At 36.5% G+C, this 20,821-nt stretch overlaps 1 protein-coding gene across 1 annotated transcript in view; it reads right to left on the reverse strand.

The window, feature by feature from the left end:
- Window positions 1-20,821, reverse strand: part of ANGPT1 (angiopoietin 1) — a 174,104-nt gene that overhangs the window by 9,398 nt on the left and 143,885 nt on the right. The window contains exon 8 of the mRNA XM_035318508.1: window positions 4,599-4,729. Within this exon, the coding sequence (XP_035174399.1) occupies window positions 4,599-4,729 (131 nt within the window). The remainder of the gene's footprint in view (window positions 1-4,598; window positions 4,730-20,821) is intronic.

The raw sequence follows: 20,821 nt of genomic DNA on the forward strand, positions 1-20,821 counted from the left end.
TAGAATAGAATAGAATAGAATAGAATAGAATAGAATAGAATAGAATAGAATAGAAGAATAATTAATAATAGAATAGTTAATAATAGAATAGCTAGAGAAGATTCTGTCTTGGAGGGGGACTAAAAGAACTCTAAAGTTTTTTTCTGGATCTGTTTTCTATTGTTTGATAGAGTATAGGATTGGTTAGCCTAAGATTTAGCAGCACTTGATACTCTGAAGATTAAATTAGATTTTAACTGTCAGGACATAGGATGTCAAGTCACTAGCTTTTCACATCACATAGGTAATACAGTCCTTTTATAATTCTAATAAATCAGAAGCTAAAAATAACATGAAACTTACAGACTAGTGAGCATGTTCTGATCTTCTAAATATGTAGACTAATATTTAAGTCAGTCACTGCTTGGTCATCTCCTTTATTATTATTGTCCATACTTAACCTTTATAAACATTATAATACAGTGATGATTTTCTTAAAAGTGCTCAGTAGTATTTCATTATCTAATGAAATACATCTAACATTTTTAGCATAAATCAATCCAATTTCAATCACTTATTATCTACGTGGTGGCTATATTTTTCTATCTACAAACTGTTAGGTAATATAAATTATACTCAGTGAAAGTTTTATATGCAGCATCTTCATGAAAACAACAATATATAAAACCTAAAAATCGGTGCTTTTCTATGTAAGTGGGCATGATTTCTGCGGTTCAGGTCAAACACTCTCAAGTTTACTTAGGCACTACTTTCAAAGTATTTATTTCAAACAAAATCTAACAGAAACGGTGGCTTTTTCCGATTAGATTATATATGGATAGACTATTACATTTAGCCAAGAACTTCCCAACAAGACAGAAGAATCCTCTATATTGTTCTTGATGGAGGTTCATAAAATTTGCCACTTGGAGAAAAAAATACAGTGAAACATCAAAGCAATAAATGCACCACTGTTTGGGATTTTCATTGAACATCGTCTTACCAAACAGAGGAGAAATCCATTGAGGATTGCTAAATACATGGGAAATGTGTCTGACTCAGGAAGCTTCCTATATACAAAATGTTGAGACTGGGAAAATACTCAGGGAAAGTATCATCTATTTGTATTGTTCTTACGCCAATCCTGAGGCATCTGCTGTTGACTGCTGTCGGAGACAGGAGACTGCAGACAGATGGACCTCTGTTCCCGGTCATTAAACAAAAACTGAAAAATCTTATTTCAGTGATTCTATGCCCTTTCAGTCTTAGGTAGACATCTAGAAAGTCTCCCCAGCACTTTGGCAAGCTATTTCAGGCATCATGAGTTTAGCAATATTCTCAAATACCATCTGAAGCAAGGTAAATGCCTATGTATAAGTCTCTCAAAGGCAAAACAAAGCAAATTGCATTAAAGCATTTTACTGTGGGCCAAGTTACTATAAGTCATTTTGTGTTGCCTGTAGATGATTGCACAAACAGTTTCTGGGACTCAGGTGACAGGTGGTATCCTGGCAGGATGCTCTGACATGGCCTGCTGCCCACAGATCTTATCCAGAGATATTCTATTGGAATTCTCTTCTATTGGAAATCTGTCTGAAGTGCCTTGGACATTTACTCAGTACTTCATTCTGATGAGAGTTTGTTACATTTTAAGTGCTGCATCTTGCAAAAAGTTGTACGAATGCTCGTTGGGGTACTCCTCTATTCTTAACATTTGATATTATATGGAAATAAAAGTTTTTGTTCAGTTTACAGGCTTGAGACCAGTCCCTGATGGTTATTTTCACAAAAGGAAAAGTGACACTATTTGGCAAACTTTAAGTTTAAATGAAGAAATTATGTGAATAAATATGCCTTGTCTCCACTTAAATTAAACTGAGGTTGCTGAGTTGAAATCTTCCAAATTTTACACAAAATGCAACTAAAATATTTAACTACCACAGAAAGGTTACAGGATCTAAAAATCCAGCTCAGGCATATACATTTGGAAACTATTCCCTAAAATCCACATTAAGATAGAGTCAGGTAGCAGAATATGGTTCTCAAAAGGACAAGGAGCTCACACAAAAAATTCTGTTAATGCTGTTGCTTATGCTACTCTTACACTATTTTTTTTTTTATTCTGAGGGAGAGGAAGGATAGAAGGGAGGAGAGAGAGAATATTTTTGATACAGAACAAATAAAACTGACAACTAGTAAGATCACAGAGAGAAATGTGTGTTTTCCTTACATTTTTATTTTCAGCCTTGACCATAACCATATCACAGTCTTGAGCTTCAGCTTATCTCAGCCTTTTTTCCTGACATAAATATATTCAGTTCACCTCGTAGAGATAACGGGATCACCCAAACTGTCAAGATAGCAAGGAACCTGCCTTTAGATTTCATATCATTCATCATTAAAGTGCTGTCTGTGATGCTGCCAAAACTAACAGAGAGTCTATTATCTTCTGAAAAAAAAAAAAAAAAGAGGTTTCCCAAAAACCTCTTTTGGATTGCTACTTTTCTTAATCAGTCTTTTTCTGTGGCACAAAACTGACATCTATTTGTTAAAAAATGTTTTGCTATTTAATTCGATTTCTGCTACTTCTCAAGGAATGAGAAGGTCTATTTTATGAAGTGATGCATAAGGTGTTTTTGAGGAGAAATCTAGCAGGGAGACCTTTTTTTTTTTTTTTTTTTTTTTTTTTTTTTTTTAGTGGCAATGTGCATGATTGAGGTATTTCTCAAAGAACTCAAAGAACTACAACTTAGTGCTACAGCTGCTTCAGTCACCTTTCTCCAAAGCCTAGCTGCATCTCCTTTTACACATCAATGATGTGTTCTATTTGTGATTTCCTCACCCTTTGGTATTTCCTCACCCCCCTCCTCCTTATTCCTTTCATTTGCTACCAGTACATTCCAATATGTGGTTTTCCTGTTGATTTACAGGACTACTACAGCAAAATATATGTGAAACTTGTGAAATGGTTGTTCAACAGCAGGCTGACCTTTGCAGGGCATTGACCTGCCACAGAAGTCAGGGTAAGAAAATAAACAAAACCCTCAGCTCCCAGAATTAGATGTCTGGGAGTGGAGGTGTTTCCAGGCAGCTCAGATACATGAATGAGTCTGCACTTCACCACAGACACAACTCACATTTAGGAGATTTTCACTGGACTGTGACCTGCCCTGGAAGTGAAATACATTAATTTAGCATGATCTTTAAGGGGAAAGATCACTAGTTGTTAATTAAAATAAACTCTTGACTTCTTTCCCATTATTTGCCCCAGAACTGGTCAGCTGCCTTTGTTATACAAATGGGAAGGCATCATCTGATCACCTGTCTTCTAGAAAGTTTCCCACAGAAACTTCCATTAAACGGAAGTTTTCCATTTAATAAGATTTTAGTAGCGGAAGTTAGAAAAGTTTCAGACACAGGCTCCTTAAGGATTCTCCCAGCTGGGCAACTTCCAATTAGCAAAAAGAATGAGGAGGTAGGCTGTGCATTTGATGCAAATTTCCACTGACAGAAACACATCTTCTGTCAGCAGATAATAGCCTTAAGAGGCTCATATATGCCTGAATGTGGCCTGAGCTGGATCCAGTCACTGTGCCAATAACCACAAATAATATCAGTTTAAAAGTCTGATCCAAAACACTGAATAACTTCTATGCTATAGGTTTATTTTCCAGGAATGTTAGAAATCACTGAGGGAGATTCTCAGAAGATCAGATGTGAAGATAAGGGCCTTTCTTCATCATACATTCTAAGAACCAAAGTATCCCAATACAAGCTTTCTGCTCTAGTGTGACGTGCTAGAGATAGAAATGAGCTTGCCTCTTCGTGGACTCAGAATAAGCAACATTTGCAAGAGAAAGTTCCCACTCTTGTGCAGACCTTTAGGTATCTGTTTGGGGAGATAAATGGATATTCCTCCTCCAGAATGGAGGGAAATTATATTAATCACATTCACTACACTTGCTTGCAGTTAGTTTGATTTTGGACTTAAACCTGTCCTAGTGTAACTTCTCTGTGCTGTTTTAAAAGTTCCAGAACAGCTAGGTACCACAATTATAACATGGGGCTGTAGGTCTACTCTTTCACAGGTGAGTGAATTAACCATTACATTAACTAATTAAATAGCTTGTATAAGACAAACAGAAAGCTTAATCATTGTAATTATTTCAATAATAGCATCACCCCATAAATGAACTTAGGAAACTTTTAAACTTTACCTTCTAATACGCTATTTCCATATTCTTTCTCTCTTCTTTTTCTGGGTGAGTCCTTTCCCAGTTCTCATAAGGATCTTCCCCCTTTCTTCATCTCTTATTCTCCCTTACTTGGCCTTTCTTGCCTCAACAATAACACTAACCTTTCCCTCTTGACATTGCTGCAACAGCTTCAGTGCAGAAGTATACTGACTGTATCTCTGAATAAACCCTTCCCTGCTGATAGGAACCTGGGAGTATTGGCATTACCACAACATACATAAAGAAAAGAGTAGGAGTAATAATAATAAAAGGAATTTTCACACAGTACTTACACATCCATGAATTCAACTTCATCCATGATTGCTTAAGGAAAACAGAGCAGATTCCTAACAATGTATCACATGTTTTCAGAGTTGTACTCACCTCCAGTTAACATGAGAGCACATTTACACATGCAGTTGTCATTGTCAGCATCTTTTGTACTGAATTCAGCACCATGTAGTATCAGGCTACTCTGTTTTCCAGCTGTTCCACTGTGACCTTTTAAATAAAGCCTGAAACAGCAAGAAAAAAAAAAAAAAATCAGTGTCACTGAAAGGAACAATAAAAGATCAAGATCTCTTTCCACATTAGGTTTGCCTTTAAGTACATTCAGAAACTTCAGAAATGTCTTGTGTTTTGGCTCAATCTCTTTGTTGTTTCAGGTGTAAAATGAGGAAATTTAGGGTTTTTCAATGTGTCTGTAGTAGGACATAGTCCCTGTGCCAGAGCAGACCTGAGGAATCCACACTGGAAAATGCAAGAAAGTGTAAGGACTCAGAGACACAAAAGAGAATGAGGAGAGGTGTCCAGAGATCTGGAACACATTGACATAATAATTGAGTATTTGAGTAGCTGGTCCCTTTACTGTGTCACAAAACAGCACTCACAGTTAATGGCAGCCACGTCCCTGGGTTTGAAAGAGGATTTCAGCAGTTTCAGAATTTTTAATTCAACCAGTTACAGGACAAGCCAGCAACAAAGTTCTGCCAAAGCTGTCTGAGTGATGAATGGAGAATAACTTAGAGTCTAAGCCACAGAAGTCTTCATGATTTGCAATGCTAAATATCCCTTTCTGTAAGGAGTCTTGTCAACTAGCTGAAACCACAACCATGAGTTAGGAACCTAATCCCAGCTCCAGGAAGTAACAAGAGCATTTGTGTTGTTCAGTGCTTTTCAGTCCAAAGTCAAATGTGCCAGCTGCAGGGATGTTGAATAGAGCACCTCTTTTCATCAGAGGAACAATGGGGGACCTGGACATGTCTGACATTAGTGCACAGTTGCAGGGACATACACAAGGAAATGCTGAAGAGAGAAGATATGAGGTTGCTCACAATGGTTTTCCATGCTTCTGCAAAAGCATGTCTGGGAGTCAGACATCCCCAGGAGACTGATACTTGCAGCAAAAATTAGTTTATGCACATAGCTACCTAAATTAGACATCTGACCAGTGCATTCCTATTTTTTTTCATAAAACATTTCTGTAAGCGGAGGGAATTTTTTGTCATAATAGCTTCATATGCAGGAAGAAGGAGACAGGATCTCAGTGCCTACTGGAGAAATAGGAAGCCATAATGCCTATATCCTAGGAACAAGCCCTAGTCATTGGGTCAAGAGAGGAGGGGAATAAGTATCCCACACCTATCTCACTGAAACTTTACAGGCAAGAATATGTCAGCCACAGGGGAAGCCAAAAATGTGATTTGATATCTAGTGGAACTGACCACTCTACTGAAGAGAAGGTGAGAAACATCCGTTCTGCTTCTTCTAGGGTTATGGAAGAGGTGTGAGTGTATATTTTAAACATCTAATGTAAAATACAAAAGGATCCATGGGAGAACAAGTAGGGCTTAAGAGTGTGAAATAGGAGAGGTGACTCTTTCTTTAAGGGATTTAGAACTGGGAAAGCTGTCCTAGAAAATGCCTTCCCAACTTCTCCACCAAATCCACTGATTTGGTGGAGAAGTTGGGAAAAAGGGGCAGCGGTTGTGAGTCACTGGTTGTCGTGGCTGCCTTTTAGATTGTTCTTCAACTTAATCCAGTGACTTTGGATGAATAAAAAAGAGCAAATATCTTTACCAGAGTGTCATTTTTCCATATATTTAGATGGAAGATAAATAATTTGCTACAAAGTGGTCATATTGTCAACAGCAGAGGTAGGGAGCATCTCTAACCCACTCTCTTAAACCTGAGTAGTTAAGATAAGGGCAACTTTCTGAGATGGGGAGGAGAGTATGTTCCCTAGACTGATTTATATAAAAGCCTGTCCTCCCACAGAATTTTGGGTATGGAGCCCTCCTTCTGAGAGGGAGGAGAAGGGGCATACAGCTACCATATGGAAGCTTTCCTTAATCAAGTGCATAGATACTGATTTTATTGTCTTGCACACATCTGTGGATGCTAGATACAAATAGAGCCAATCTGATTAAAATTGCCATGGAACCTTGTTACAGAAAAACATCTCAGTACCTCAGTGAAGCTGTGTAGGAGATAGATGCTGAGTTACTGATCCATTTCAAGATGTGAAAGTGCAGAACTAGTATGTGGGGCTCTAGAAAGTCTAAAATTCACACTTTCAGATTGATTTAAACTTAATCTAATTTTCAATTAAATTCTTCCTATGTATCCCTTCTCGATCTTTAAAAATGGAAACAATAGCAGCTACACATGCTATTCATGAATATATTAAAATAAAAATGTATTAAGAGAAGCATGAGAGCTATCCTTCCAAAGTAGTTACACAACCTATCTTCATTTGATTTTAATGGTGTTTGTCACCTGATCTGAGCCTGATGTTCACATAGCTTTGGATTTAATCTTTAAAGTCAATTTTGTATGTAGATAAGTATGCATACATATATATATGTAGATATATATGCATACATATATAAAAAAATCTTGGATTATATATAAATGCTGCTGATAGTCAAATATTTCTGGATAGCACAAAAATGGATAAGGCAAGCTGTAAGCCACAATACAAGATCATGAAGACTGTCAGAAGCTTAACAAGGAACAACCAAGGAGCAGAAATCCAGCAAGATCATTGCATTATTCTATTGTCCAATCACAGTGTCAATTAGCTCATAATTACCATGTTACTCTATCAAAGGATACTTGCTTTAGACAAGATTATGCTAAAATCTGGCTCTGTTCATTGTCATTTCTTTGTTCCACACAAATTAAAGGCTGGAATTAATCACTGGAGTTTTGCCTTGTTTTGCAAGCTGTGCCTAATTTTTTGCAGAACAAAATAAACTTCCCTGAGCTTGTGTTGATAGAAAAATTACTTTGTCACATGATATCTACAATCTGATTTTGAACTGCCATACATCCTCACTATATCAGCAACACCAAAGCTCACAGAAGTCTCATAAAGTCAATATAGAAAGCAATAGTTGTTTACTAAATCAGAAATACAATACTAGCCAGACCTTTTTTATTAACAATCAACACTATAAAACCCACTTAGTTTAATAATAAAAAAAAAATCTTATACTGTAAGAAAACAATAAAGAAATGAGCAATGTGTGATGGTGTGCAATGTTATCCCCAGTGAGGTAGAGCATTAGGATTATTTACAAGCTCATACTCTTGCACTGATATTTTACAAACATTCCACTCAGCACAGATTTAGATCTTGCCAGTAATGTTTGACTTTCCCTCAACACCACTTGTCTGGTAGGTCTCCAGTGACTTTACAAAGATAGAGCTTAGCTTAGCTCTAAACCTGAAACAAGCAACTGTAGTAGGTTTACCATACCATAGCAGTGAAGAGATGAGCTATATTGTAAAACAGGTAGGTATTCTTTTGCTAGGGCAGCTCTCCCTGAACAGGCATTGCCAACAGTTAGGAAATAAATAAATAAATAAATAAATAAATAAGTAAGATACTGTAAAGTTGGCACTACTTTGGGCCAAAATCAAGCCTGAAGTAAAAAATAAAACTGAGTCTGAAGCACTTGGTTCTTGTCTTTCTGAACTTCTGTTCAAGCCATATGGATCAGAACCAACCTCATGTGAGATATCAAGTCTGCACACCACTGTCCTGCACTAGTGACTGATGAGCCTTGTAGCCCTTGGTTGCAGTAGCTAACCTTCCTATTTAGGCCTAGTTAAGGTTTTACTGTTCTCAGAATAAAATTTGTAGGATTAAACCTTTAAAGTAAACTCTGAATAACTATCAGGACAGAATTGCCCTGCCTTAGAAAAGACAAAGATTCAGGGTGGTGTTCTTGTTTTTTCCTGAAGGGAAAGGAAGTTAATAATAATAACAATAATAATAAAAGAAACTAATTCCAGACGAAAGCCAAGGAACAGTTTCAGGGCCACATTTCCAGCATTCCCACTTGCTAACATCTGGGAAGTTCTGAAGATCTGGGACAGTAGTGGAAATGCTACTCGGATTTACAGTTTTGGTGGGAAAAACAAATTCATGCTCAAATAAACTCAATGAAGTCTACCTTATCTGTGTACAGTGGAATTGAAATAGCAACAAATAAGCATTAGCAAATAAATCATGAGTTAACAGAAGTAAGAGAAATATTGCATGGGTATATTAAGTTTTGAGGCCATCTGATGTCATTATGAATTTCTAAGATCACTATGAGGAACACAGAAGCAGATAGCATTAATTTAGAGAACTTTCTTAGTTGATGTACTACAGGAAAGACAGCATTTTAAAAAATAAAAAATAAAATAAAAGGCAACTGTTACCTCTTATCTAACATAAGTGTTAGAAATTCCCTCTGCATTTTTTGCATGTGATTATTGTTGCAATGACAGCTGGGATCTATATAAACAGATGGTGAGGAAGAACTCTTTTAAGCATGTTTTGCTTTTCACCATTCCTACAGTGTAACAAAACTCCACTGTCTGTAATCCCTTGAAACCAAAGTAAAGTATGTTGTGTGGAAAGAATAGTTCTAAAAATGTCACACAAACATCTGTAGGGAAGCCTGAAAAGACCTTTACAATTTAATTTTTGAATAAATTTTCCTTTTGATCACCTTGATAATCTGGAATTCTTCTTTCAAACATAACAAGCTTAGCTGTGTTCACACTGTGTTTGATGAGTTTAAGGATGAACCTGGAATAAGTCCAAATAAAGTTCAAAAAGAGTTGTATATTTCTGGAAACTGCAGTCATGAAGTTTGTATCATAGATAACAAGACATTAGAAGAAATGTCTAGAAAATAAGTGCAATCTAGAAATGTCTAAAAAATAAGTGCAATTCAAATTTTTTGTAAAAAAGTTGTGTGCTAAATTTTAATTAAAAGTAAATGGTTTATTCTTTTGTATTATATTTGCTTATAGAGCACCTGACATCAGATTTTTATTATTATTATTATTATTATTATTTTATTGGAACTAGTGAGAGGTTCCAGTCTAAGACTCCTAGAATTTAGGTATGATTTGTTTCTTTCTCTAATGTCTGAGTCTTCAGATATCACTCAGTCCTTCATTTAAAGCAGTCTCTCAATGAAAGAGTCAAGTTGTCTGCAAGTCTCATACAGTTTTTTGGTGACTAATGCATATTTAAAATCTTTAAATCAACAAAAAATACATTAGCTCACTGCAAACATTAGTAGTCGTCATTAGGAGATGTGGAATACCACCTCAACTACCTCAGCATTCATGGTCATTTTTATGAGATAAGATAAGCTCCAAATTCATAATTGCCATTTCCATTGACATAGTAATAGAGATTTGGGCACAATTCATGATTGCAATTCACAGACACCAGTAATGACCTATATTTCTTAACCATGAAATAGAGAAAAACAAGATTATTGAAGTAGGGTTTAAAAGATACAATATGATGAATGAGAAGGATATATCAAGGACATATCAAAAGCTTGCCTTGGGAAATCTGCAGAGGGATGCCTCTGAATTCCCACAGAGCTTTTGTTTCTCATTTAGCCTCAACAGACTAAAATGTCTCTCTCTGTCACCTGTTCATTCCACATGGCTGGCAGGAAGGAATCCTGAATTCCAGACCCTCCTCAAGGGAGGTGTTGTTAATTTTGATGGTAAGGGTCTTTGAATAGAATGGCTATACGGGGATCTGAATCTTAAGCCTACATTTCCAATTCTGAGCCCTCTCCTTACTGGACATTTATTATTATTATTATTATTATTATTATTATTATTATTATTATTATTATTCCCCTCCCATTTTCAATAGGAGCAAAAGGTACCTAAATCTCAGCCATGCCCATAAACTGTTGGTTACTCCTCGAGTATGGGAATAGGGAATATGTCTACACAGATTAGTGTGGACAAATAAAAGCTCACGTTGTCTGTACTCTTCATTAGCCATGTGAAAGGCATGTTTGTTTTTACAACCCAAAAGACTATCATTATTTTGTCCTCTAGGTTTGAAGTGTCTGAGGCTGAAACATTATTTAACTAGAGCTTCTTGCATCTTTCATGTGATTTACACTTGCTTAAGTATAAAAATAAAGGTAATTAAGAAGCAAGATAGATGGCTTAAATCTGCTAGCCAGTATCAAGCACTTTTTGGGGCTGGCATTCTATCAAGTAGTGGTCTTTGATATATATGTAATATTGAACAAGATTATTTCCTAAAAATGCTTTTTTTCTTACACTGGTTACAAACTTAGCCCAGAATGATCAGTGTGAAGTAGACATCTAAAATTTAGATAGCTTCAATTTGATGAAGTGACCCATTACTAAAGATTCTGACTTAGGTCAGGTAGAGCTTTATGAAGTCCTGTATTAGTACCTATATGCATGCTTATAATGCAAGAAGAAAATAAAATTTATTCCTAAGTATAGCCTACATTTTCAGGGAAAAATCTATAGCAAGTTTTGTTAAGGCAGTGGCTACTCTCTTTATGAAAGCCAAATTAACAAAAAAATCTAATGTTTCATCATAAATTATAATTGTTTAACTATCAAGAATGTAGCAGCAGATGAGATCATTAGATGATAATTAGAATTAAATTAAAAGCCACTCTCAACAAAAGAAAAATACTTGGGAGATTTTTTTTTTTTTAAAAAAAAAGGGGGGAAAAAAAAGATAGGGTTCAGTCACCACTACTCACAATATTTTGAGGTGTTTCTAACCCATTTATCTGAGTTGCAAGAACAATTCACCACCTTTATTGCTGCCCATTCCAGAATGATTGATGTAAACGTATCAACAATATGAAACATATCAACAGAAATGTCACAGGTGATGTCTGTCTGGAGAAAAACAACACTATTAACGGTAAAAGCACAGCAATTCTAAAGTCTTCCTACTCCTAAATTTAGACCAAACCAAGCAATAGTGTATGTAGTAAATTCATAGACTCTTTATTTAACTTTATTGCACTCCTAATAGAATTTGTAACTCTGCAAACAGTAGGCACAATGGTTCTGCAAACTGTCAAAAACCTGAACAATGGAGTAAGTAGCTCTGACAACTTGAACAGATTTTTAATTTGGCACTGAATATTCTTGCTTCCAGCACATGAAAAGAATTTCCTCCCACAATTCCTTAAGAAAAGTGTAAAACAAGATGACCTCTGTATTTCTCCTCTGCTGCTCTGTAGCAATGACTCACTGTTGTAATTATTAAGTTTGACATTACTGCAACTCCTTGCCCGTTCTCCTGTTGAGACAAGTGAAATGTGCCAGCCTTTTATAATATAAAAAATATTAATTCAATATATCAGGAGTAAGAACATATGTCTTCCAGTTTTAAAGATAAAATGGTAAAACAAAGAAGTAAATGTATTTGAACAGTTTTCCTTTATAATTGCCTCAGTACAGCCTATGGGATATCAAACACTATGTGGTAGGTAGACCCTTCTTGGGACTGCACACTGTTAAGAGAAGAGAAATCGTTGTTTTCTCTCTGAAGAGCTTGTGCTTATTTTAGGTTGTGTTTGATCCACGCACACCTGACAGGTCAAAGGAGAGAAACCTAATAAAAGAGGAGGCTTCTAATGGTGCAGGCTGAGATGTGAGTGTCAGCTAATAACTGAGCCATGAAAAAAAACAGAGCTACACATTACACCAAACTGTACAAGAGCCTAGAAACCTTTCTTGATGTACTAGATGTAAATTTATGGAAATAACACAACAAATTTGCCTTTTCCTATAATAAATTTCTTTAGTAATTGACTCAAGTCCTGTATTCCCTGGGACCAGGTACAGTAAGCAGGGATAATTAAAAGATATCCAGACTTACTGCCAGACAATTTTTTCCTACCACAAGGCGAGCGGCCTGCCATACTGCTTTATGCAAACATAAGGTGCTTTGTCACAGCTTACAAAAAATGTCTAATAATATGTTTGTTCTGGATGGTGAACAAGCAAACATATGCTTCTACTACTTGAAATACTTGCTACGGAAGCCACAAAAACAGTCAGTGCAGCAGTGTGAACTAAGTTTACAGCTGATGTCAGTAACATGGTGGCATGGTGGTGATGGAGAGGAAACATACGGCAATGCTCATTTTTGCTGCTAACAGGGACAGAAACATATTTAAAGGCTACCATGACAATGATGTGTTGAACAGAACTAATTCCCTCTACTCTAATCTCTCACCAAACACAGTGCAGAGTAGAGAGACATTAAAACAATACTACCATTTTCTTTTAAAACTGTTTTTCAACACAATACTTATTAAAACAAAATCATCCACTTTTTTTTTTTTTTTTTTTTTTTTTTCCCCATGGAAATCTGAAACTAAGCTTTTCAGTTATTAGATTCATTACCTTCTTATTAATGAAAAGTTTAAATCTTGCTACTGTACCACCAGCTAATTAAATGCTAAGTTTTTCTGCTGCTACAGAAACCTCCACTTTCATCATGGTTCATCACTGTATAATGTATACTGTGTTCATTTAGAAATTAGAGGGACTATTTTCATTTTTAAACTGGAAATAATTCAAGGTGATCAATGTTTCAGACATACATGTAAACAGTAAACATATACTAAGAAGCATCTACACTTTTTACTTCTTAAAAAATAAAATTAAATGTTAGATGTTCTAATGAAGATTTGCCAAGGACTAAGGAACAGCCAAATTTAGAGAAATTTGGTTAACTTAAAGTGTAAAAATATTTTTCACTGAACTCAACTATACTCCATGGGTTTGGCTGACACCAACAGCAAATATGCCAAAACTGATTCTCAAGGGATTTTTCAGCACAGAAATAAAGGGACCCTCCAGAGAAACTCATATTTGAAAAGTTTCTAAGCTTTAGGTAAGTAATCAGACATTCTGCTGCTACCTTTACTGAATTGCTGGACCTTGCGATGTTTGTTTATTTTTATTTTAATCTGTTTTCCACCCATTGAAGCTTTGGGCTCATTGGAAATGGAAAAACTTTTGTATAACTGAATATTGGTTTGAAATTTTATTTAGCTGTGAATTGATTAATCCTGCTTGAAAATGCATTTACAAAGACCCATAAAACTCTATGAAAAATTAAATTTAATAATTCCTCCAAAATATGCTTGGAGTTCTAAACATCTTCTAAATATAGTCTGTTGAAATTCATGTGGGTATTTAATAATAGTGGATTTCATAAATCTATGTTTTCATTGTACTGAGGGTGATGTTAATTACCCACTGCCATCCACATGGGTTGTATATTATCCTAATTAGCTGTTTTAGATAAAATATAATGGAAAACTTCATGTATCAGCACACTGTTAGTGCTAAATTTACTCTGATGACTACTGTAGAGATACTGGCATCTTGTTACCCTGAAGTGTCATTGAAAAATATCATTTACAGGCCACAGTAAAATACTTATCACATTGTTTGCTTAATTGAAAAAAATTAATCATAAGTAACTGCAAAAGTTACAAATTTCATAGATAGACTTATCTCAAAGAATTATAGAAGTCTTAATGAGATAGGTTGATGTTCAACAATTAATGTGTGCAAATAGTATATAATAAATATAGTTTTGTTTCTGTTGGCTGTTGTTCATTTGTTTTTTACTTTGTAAAGAGTGTGCTGAAAATTACAAAGCTATGGTTTTGATATAAGAAGTAGCACAAGTCCATCTCTACAACTGAATTATTCTAATTAAATCTTTTCTATGTTTCATGCCATTATTTACAATTAGGAGAGAAAAACTGTGTCAATACCATTTAAATGTGGCCTTTCTTCTCCATTTACAGTAAAGCAAAAAAAATATAGCTAAGTGCACTTCCTTTTTCTCCTCAGTATTTGACTGAAACTACGATATCAGTAAAACCTATTTAAGAATGTTTGCTTATTAATTTATGAATTAGTCTATTAATTCATAAATATCCTTTTACAAAATACAGTTTAAAGTCCTAAAGGTCTAACTGTTTAAAAAAAAAAAAAAATTATAGCATTTTCTGTGTACTCAGCAATTACATATTCTCTTTATATACTAGAATAACAACCTACTGTGCTTATTACAAGAAAACTCAGGTTTATTCAGATGAAAGCCTTTTGTGATTAGAAAGTCATTGTCACTGTATTGGATGAGTTTTATATAACATGTATAAATATCAAGGTTCCAAAAATTATATATATATATTTATATGCATATATGTATTTATATGCATATACTACTACATAAAACATGTACAAACTAACAAAAAATAAAAGTAGACAGTTATTTATTTTACTGCAATCTCACTCTTTCTTTAATTGTGGAGGTTCAATCAAATGTTTGTACAGCTTTGCCAGGTTTAGTCTTCCTGAAACAAGTCACTATCCTAAGGGTCTGGGCTACTTTTCAGAAAAGAAATTGTTGTGATATTTTAAATAATACTGTCCCTTTTCTTAAATATTAGTCTACCTCTTTCAAGTTCCATGGTTGTCATAACATCGCAGGTCACAAATCAAGCATTGAGATAACTAACACTTATGTGGGCCTGCCCTGCAGGAGAAATAGAGATCAGGAGTAGTATACAGTATGAACTATTTTGTTTGCAATGAAAGCAAGTGGTAAGAATAAGATAAAAGAGAATATGAAAAATAAAAGAAAAAACAAAGAGTAGTACTGAGACAACGTATTGAGATTCCAGAGATTTTGCATAAAACAAAATAGGACAATATCCTTGAAACAACTTATTCTAAAAAATGTCACTGATGTTGAACTATCTCCTATAAGGAGACTACAGCCTGTGATTCACCTCGTGGAAACATTTACACTTTTTCACAGTGAAAATAAAATGCTATCACTCTGATCAAGAATCATGCCTGATATTTCTTCAAGTCATGCATATGGGCTAAGGCTGCTGGCTTAAAAAAAAAAAAAAAAAAAAAAAATCAATCAGAGGAACACTACCTTGCAGAATTACTGAGCTGAAATATCAAAACAGATTTTTTTTTTTTTCTCAGAAACTTTCTTTTTTCTTAAATTGAATGTTGAATAAGGTGTAATCTCTAATCACCTTAATAAATTATTCAAATACTGAATTGGAAATATCATCTAGATTAAATAAACTTTTTCCACACATTTCACAGAATCACAGAATCATCTAGGCTGGAAGAGACCTCCAAGATCACCTAGTCCAACCTCTGACCTAACACTAACAAGTCCTCCACTAAACCTTATTACTAAGCCCTACATCTAAACATATTTTAAAGACCTCCAGGGATGGTGACTCAACCACTTCCCTGGGCAGCCCTCAACAATCCTGAACAATCCCTCAGCTGCTCTTCGTAAGACTTGATCTCCAGACCCCTCACCAGCTTTGTTGCCCTTCTCTGGACTCGCTTGAGCACCTCGATATCCTTCTTGCAGTGAGGGGCCCAAAACTGAACAAAGTACTCGAGGCCTTACCAGAGCCAAGTACAGGGGGACAATCACTTCCCTGGACCTGCTGGCCACGCTGTTTCTTATGCAAGCCAGGATGCTGTTGGTCTTCTTGGCCACCTGAGCACACTGCTGGCTCATATTCAGCTGACTGTCCACCAATACTCCCAGGTCCTTCTCTGACAGGCAGATTTCTAGTCACTCACCTCCCATCCTGTAGCGCTGCTTGGGGTTGTTGTGCCCCAGGTGCAGAACTCGGCACTTGGCCTTCAATGAATCACAGAATCACAGAATAGTCTAGGTTGGAAGAGACCTCCAAGATCACCCAGTCCAACCTCCTACCTAACGCTAACAAATCATCCACTAAACCATATCCCTAAGCTCTACATCTAAACGTCCTTTAAAGACCTCCAGGGATGGTGACTCAACCACTTCCCTGGGCAGCCTATTCCAGTGACTAACAACCCGTTCAGTAACGAAGTTCTTCCTAATATCCAACCTAAACCTCCCCTGGCGCAACTTTAGCCCATTCCCCCTCGTCCTGTCACCAGGCACGTGGGAGAATAGACCAACCACCACCTCGCTACAGCCTCCCTTCAGGTACCTGTAGAGAGCAATAAGGTCACCCCTGAACCTCCTCTTCTCCAGGCTAAACAGTCCCAGCTCCCTCAGCCGCTTCTCGTAAGACTTGTTCTCCAGACCCTTCACCAGCTTCGTTGCCCTTCTCTGGACTCACTCAAGCACCTCCATGTCCTTCTTGTAGTGAGGGGCCCAAAACTGAATGCCGTACTCGAGGTGCAGCCTCACCAGAGATGAGTACAGGGGGACAATCACTTCCCTGGACCTGCTGGCCACACTGTTTCTTATGCAAGCCTGGCTTATGCAAGCCAGGATGCTGCTGGTCTTCTTGGCCACCTGAGCACACTGCTGGCTCATATTCAGCCAACTGTCAACCAATACTCCCAGGTCCTTCTCTGACAGGCAGCTTTCCAGCCACACATCTCCCAACCTGTAGCTCTGTTTGGGGTTGTTGTGCCCCAGGTGCAGGACCCGGCACTTGGCCTTGTTGAACTTCATACCTTTGGCCTCGGCCCATCAGTCCAGCCTATCCAGATCCTCCTGCAGAGCCTTCCTACCCTCAAGCAGATCGACACACGCACCTAACTTGGTGTCATCTGCAAACTTGCTGAGGGTGCACTTGATCCCCTCGTCCAGATCATCAATAAAGATATTAAAGGGAACTGGCCTTAGTACTGAGCCCTGGGGGGACTCCACTAGTGACCAGCCTCCAACTGGATTTGACTCCATTCACCACAACTCTCTGGGCCTGGCCATCCAGCCAGCTCTTAACCCAACGAAGTGTACGCCAGTCCAAGCCATGAGCAGCCAGTTTCCTGAGGAGAATGCTGTGGGGAACGGTGTCAAATGCCTTACTGAAGTCAAGGTAGAGCACATCCACAGCCTTTTCCTCATCCACTAAGCATGTCACTTTGTCATAGAAGGAGATCAGGTTTGGTAAGCAGGACCTGCCTTTCATAAACCCATGCTGACTGGACCTGATAACCTGGTTGCCCTTCACGTGCTGCGTGATGACACTCAAGATAATCTGCTCCATGAGCTTCCCTGGCACTGAGGTCAAACTAACAGGCCTATAGTTTCCCAGGTCTACCTTCTTGCCCTTCTTGTAGATGGGCGTAACATTTGCTAGCTGCCAGTTGACTGGGACCTCCCCCGATAGCCAGGACTGCCAATAAATGATGGAAAGCGGCTTGGCCAGCTCCTCTGCCAGTTCTCTCAGTACCCTTGGGTGGATCCCATCCAGCCCCATCGACTTGCGTACATCCAAATGCTGTAGCAGGTCGCCAACCATTTCCTTGTGGATTATGAGGGCCACATTCTGCTCCCTATCCCATTCCACCAGCTCAGGGTACATTTCCACAAGCACAATACCTAATTGAAATTGTGGGAAGCATCTTTAAAATACTTATGCTATATTTTTCTTTGTGAAGAGATTTACTGTACAGAAAAGAATCATTATTGACAGAAATTGTAATAGTCTACAATTAATTTTTCATCAATTTTGTTTGGATTATTTATACTTTGAAATTATTCTGTGCTAGCATTGCAATCTTACAATTGTGCTCCTTTGGGCATCTTGTTTTTGAAATTTTTCCAGTGTTAATGACCTAATGACCCTCTCAAATAATACTGCAGCATTGCTATAATGTGTCTGGAATGGAATGAGTTTGTAGCTGCCAACAGACTACAATTTAAAGAAATAACTTAATGAATAACACATTAAAATAAATATTTTGGGTTCTGCATGAGATTTTCAAGATTTATGATGGGATTCGTGTCAAGAGATATGTCCTTCCCCCTGGGTGAATCTCAGAGGAAAATACAGATCTGTTTTTCTTTGAACATTATTTTCAAATAAAATGTTCACTAAGATTTCCATTCACTTACCTATGTTTGTTCAGTCTTGATGGAGAAGCCAGTTCACAGTTTATGAATTTCCACTAATTAGATTAAGGGGCTTTATTTGGTAGCTGAGGAAAATGACATTAATAAACAGTAAAGGATATTGAAGAATTGCTTTGTGGAAGTGACAGGAGATACAATTATTTCCAAGTATGGAAAGAATATAAAGTTGTATTAAGGACAACATAATTGTCATGATCTCCTACTTATCATAGTATATTTATTTATTTATTTATTTATTTATTTATTTATTTATTTTTGTGTCATCCTAAAGAGTGTGCAACAGTAATGAAGGAAGAATAATTTGACCTTCAATGACAGCTTTGGTGGCCCTGACTCAGCAAAGTACTTAGTATGTGTTTAAAAAAATAAAAAATAAAAGAAAAGAAAAGGGAAAAAAAAAAAAAAAGAAAAAGGAAAAGAAATTGTGTCTAAGTGCATTGCTGAATCAGGGCCTAAGTCCACTTTGGAAAAAAAATAAAAAGAAAAAAAAAAAAGGAGGGAAAAGAGAAGAAGAAAAAGGGCAAAGAGGTAGAAATTTACATTTACATTGCAAGTATGACGATATTTTTTTTTGTTTGTTTAAAGATTATGACATTGAAAATAGGATGTAGAATGAAAATACATACCCAAGCATGTCCCTCCCCCCAGACTGAATAATTTGCAATAGCTCTTGCTTCATCTGTTTACTCTTTATTGGTTCTACCCTAAAACATATTATGCTCATTCTCTGACCTTCTTCTCCATTATCGTACAAAGGTTGTACTTTCATTCTTAGGTAAGTACCTAAGAAAAGGTAACATTTTAAAAGTGACTGATACAGAGTGTTTCTGTGCAATGTTTATAGTTATTTGAAAAAAATAAATATTAGCTTCACTGTTTGCTTGGTTTTCTGAATGCAAAATTTAGTTTAAAAAATGCCAAAATGAGTTATGTGGCACTAAGACCTCTGTAGAAAAATATAAACAGACTGTTAAAACATATTTCAACTCCCTTGGCGTCATTTGTGGCTGATAAACAGTCAAACAGTCATATATGAGTGAAAGGTTCACTGACTGTCACCCATTTATGAGCCAAGTTTTTTGCTGGTGCCACACTGACCAGGCTAATAGTGATCATCAAGTCTTATATGTTTATTATTATTATTATTATTTATTTATTTATTTTCCTAAAAACACAGGTCATGACCTAAGAGTTGAGATTCAGAATAACTATTCTCTCATTCAGATGCCATTGAGATAGGTACATAGAGGTTTTACTTCAGTGTAACCAAATTACAACACTAAATAAAACAAAATAGATCATAAAGGGTTCAAATACACTTGGATCAAGTGTAATGAGCTATTCCTGCACTAATTTAAAACTGAAAACACATCAGCCTCTAGTATCTGATGAAACAGAAGACTAGTTTCTCTGTGGCACAAGACACTCATTCTTTTTTTTTTTTATTTTTATTTATTTATTTTTTTCTAGTTAGACTTCCAATGTTACTGAGTACCTTTTCCCTTTATGATAACGAAGAAAATTTATTTTAACTTTGCAGACCAACCAACCACCAAAAAAAAAAAAAATACACTGCATCAGATACCAGAATAGTTCTGCACTCTGATGTCAAATTTGATGTATTTGTAGGTTTATGTGAATTTTTAGCTCTGTAGACATTCCGTATGCCTTTGGTTTTTGCTCTAACTCATCAACTGCATTGCTGCTGTGGAACAAATGATGTGTAATAAAACTTTTTATTACTTTCACTTCAGAGGGAGACACAGCAAAATCAGCTATGATTCCATTCGATAGGGAAAACAAAGTAAAACAAAACAACAACCTCTTTACGACTGATTTAGCTACTGACTCCAGAAAAAGCTGGGATGATCCCTTTCTCAAATTCTCTTCAAGCTCATAGGTACACTCAGCTTTTTAACTCCTGAAAAAAAGGAATTCACAGAAAATAACACACTTCTTTGCTGGCACTATCCTGAAAATACAGTAATTCAGGGCAGAAAGTGTTCTCAGAATCGTGGCTGATAATGACAGGAAAAAAAAAAAAAAAAAGAACCTAGAGTTGGTTGGCTGTGCAGTTGGTAACATACTTTGGAGAATTTAACCATGAACATACTAGATTAAATAATGGTCACTATAAGAATTCCTACATGTTTTTTGCAGGCAGATGAAAGCTTAGTCTGTTGGGTCTCTGAGCAGACATGAGCTCATTCTGCCCACACTCCATCCTGGTTGGAAGCTCTACTGTCGCAATAAGCATGACACTGAGCCCACTCAAGGGCAGGATATATTAGCTTGGGCTTGGTGCCACATAGACTGGTCTGTCCAGCTTCTGTTTAGCTCAGAAAGTGGGCAA

This window comes from Oxyura jamaicensis, chromosome 2 (assembly GCF_011077185.1).
Source record: "Oxyura jamaicensis isolate SHBP4307 breed ruddy duck chromosome 2, BPBGC_Ojam_1.0, whole genome shotgun sequence".
NCBI classification, from domain to species: domain Eukaryota; kingdom Metazoa; phylum Chordata; class Aves; order Anseriformes; family Anatidae; genus Oxyura; species Oxyura jamaicensis.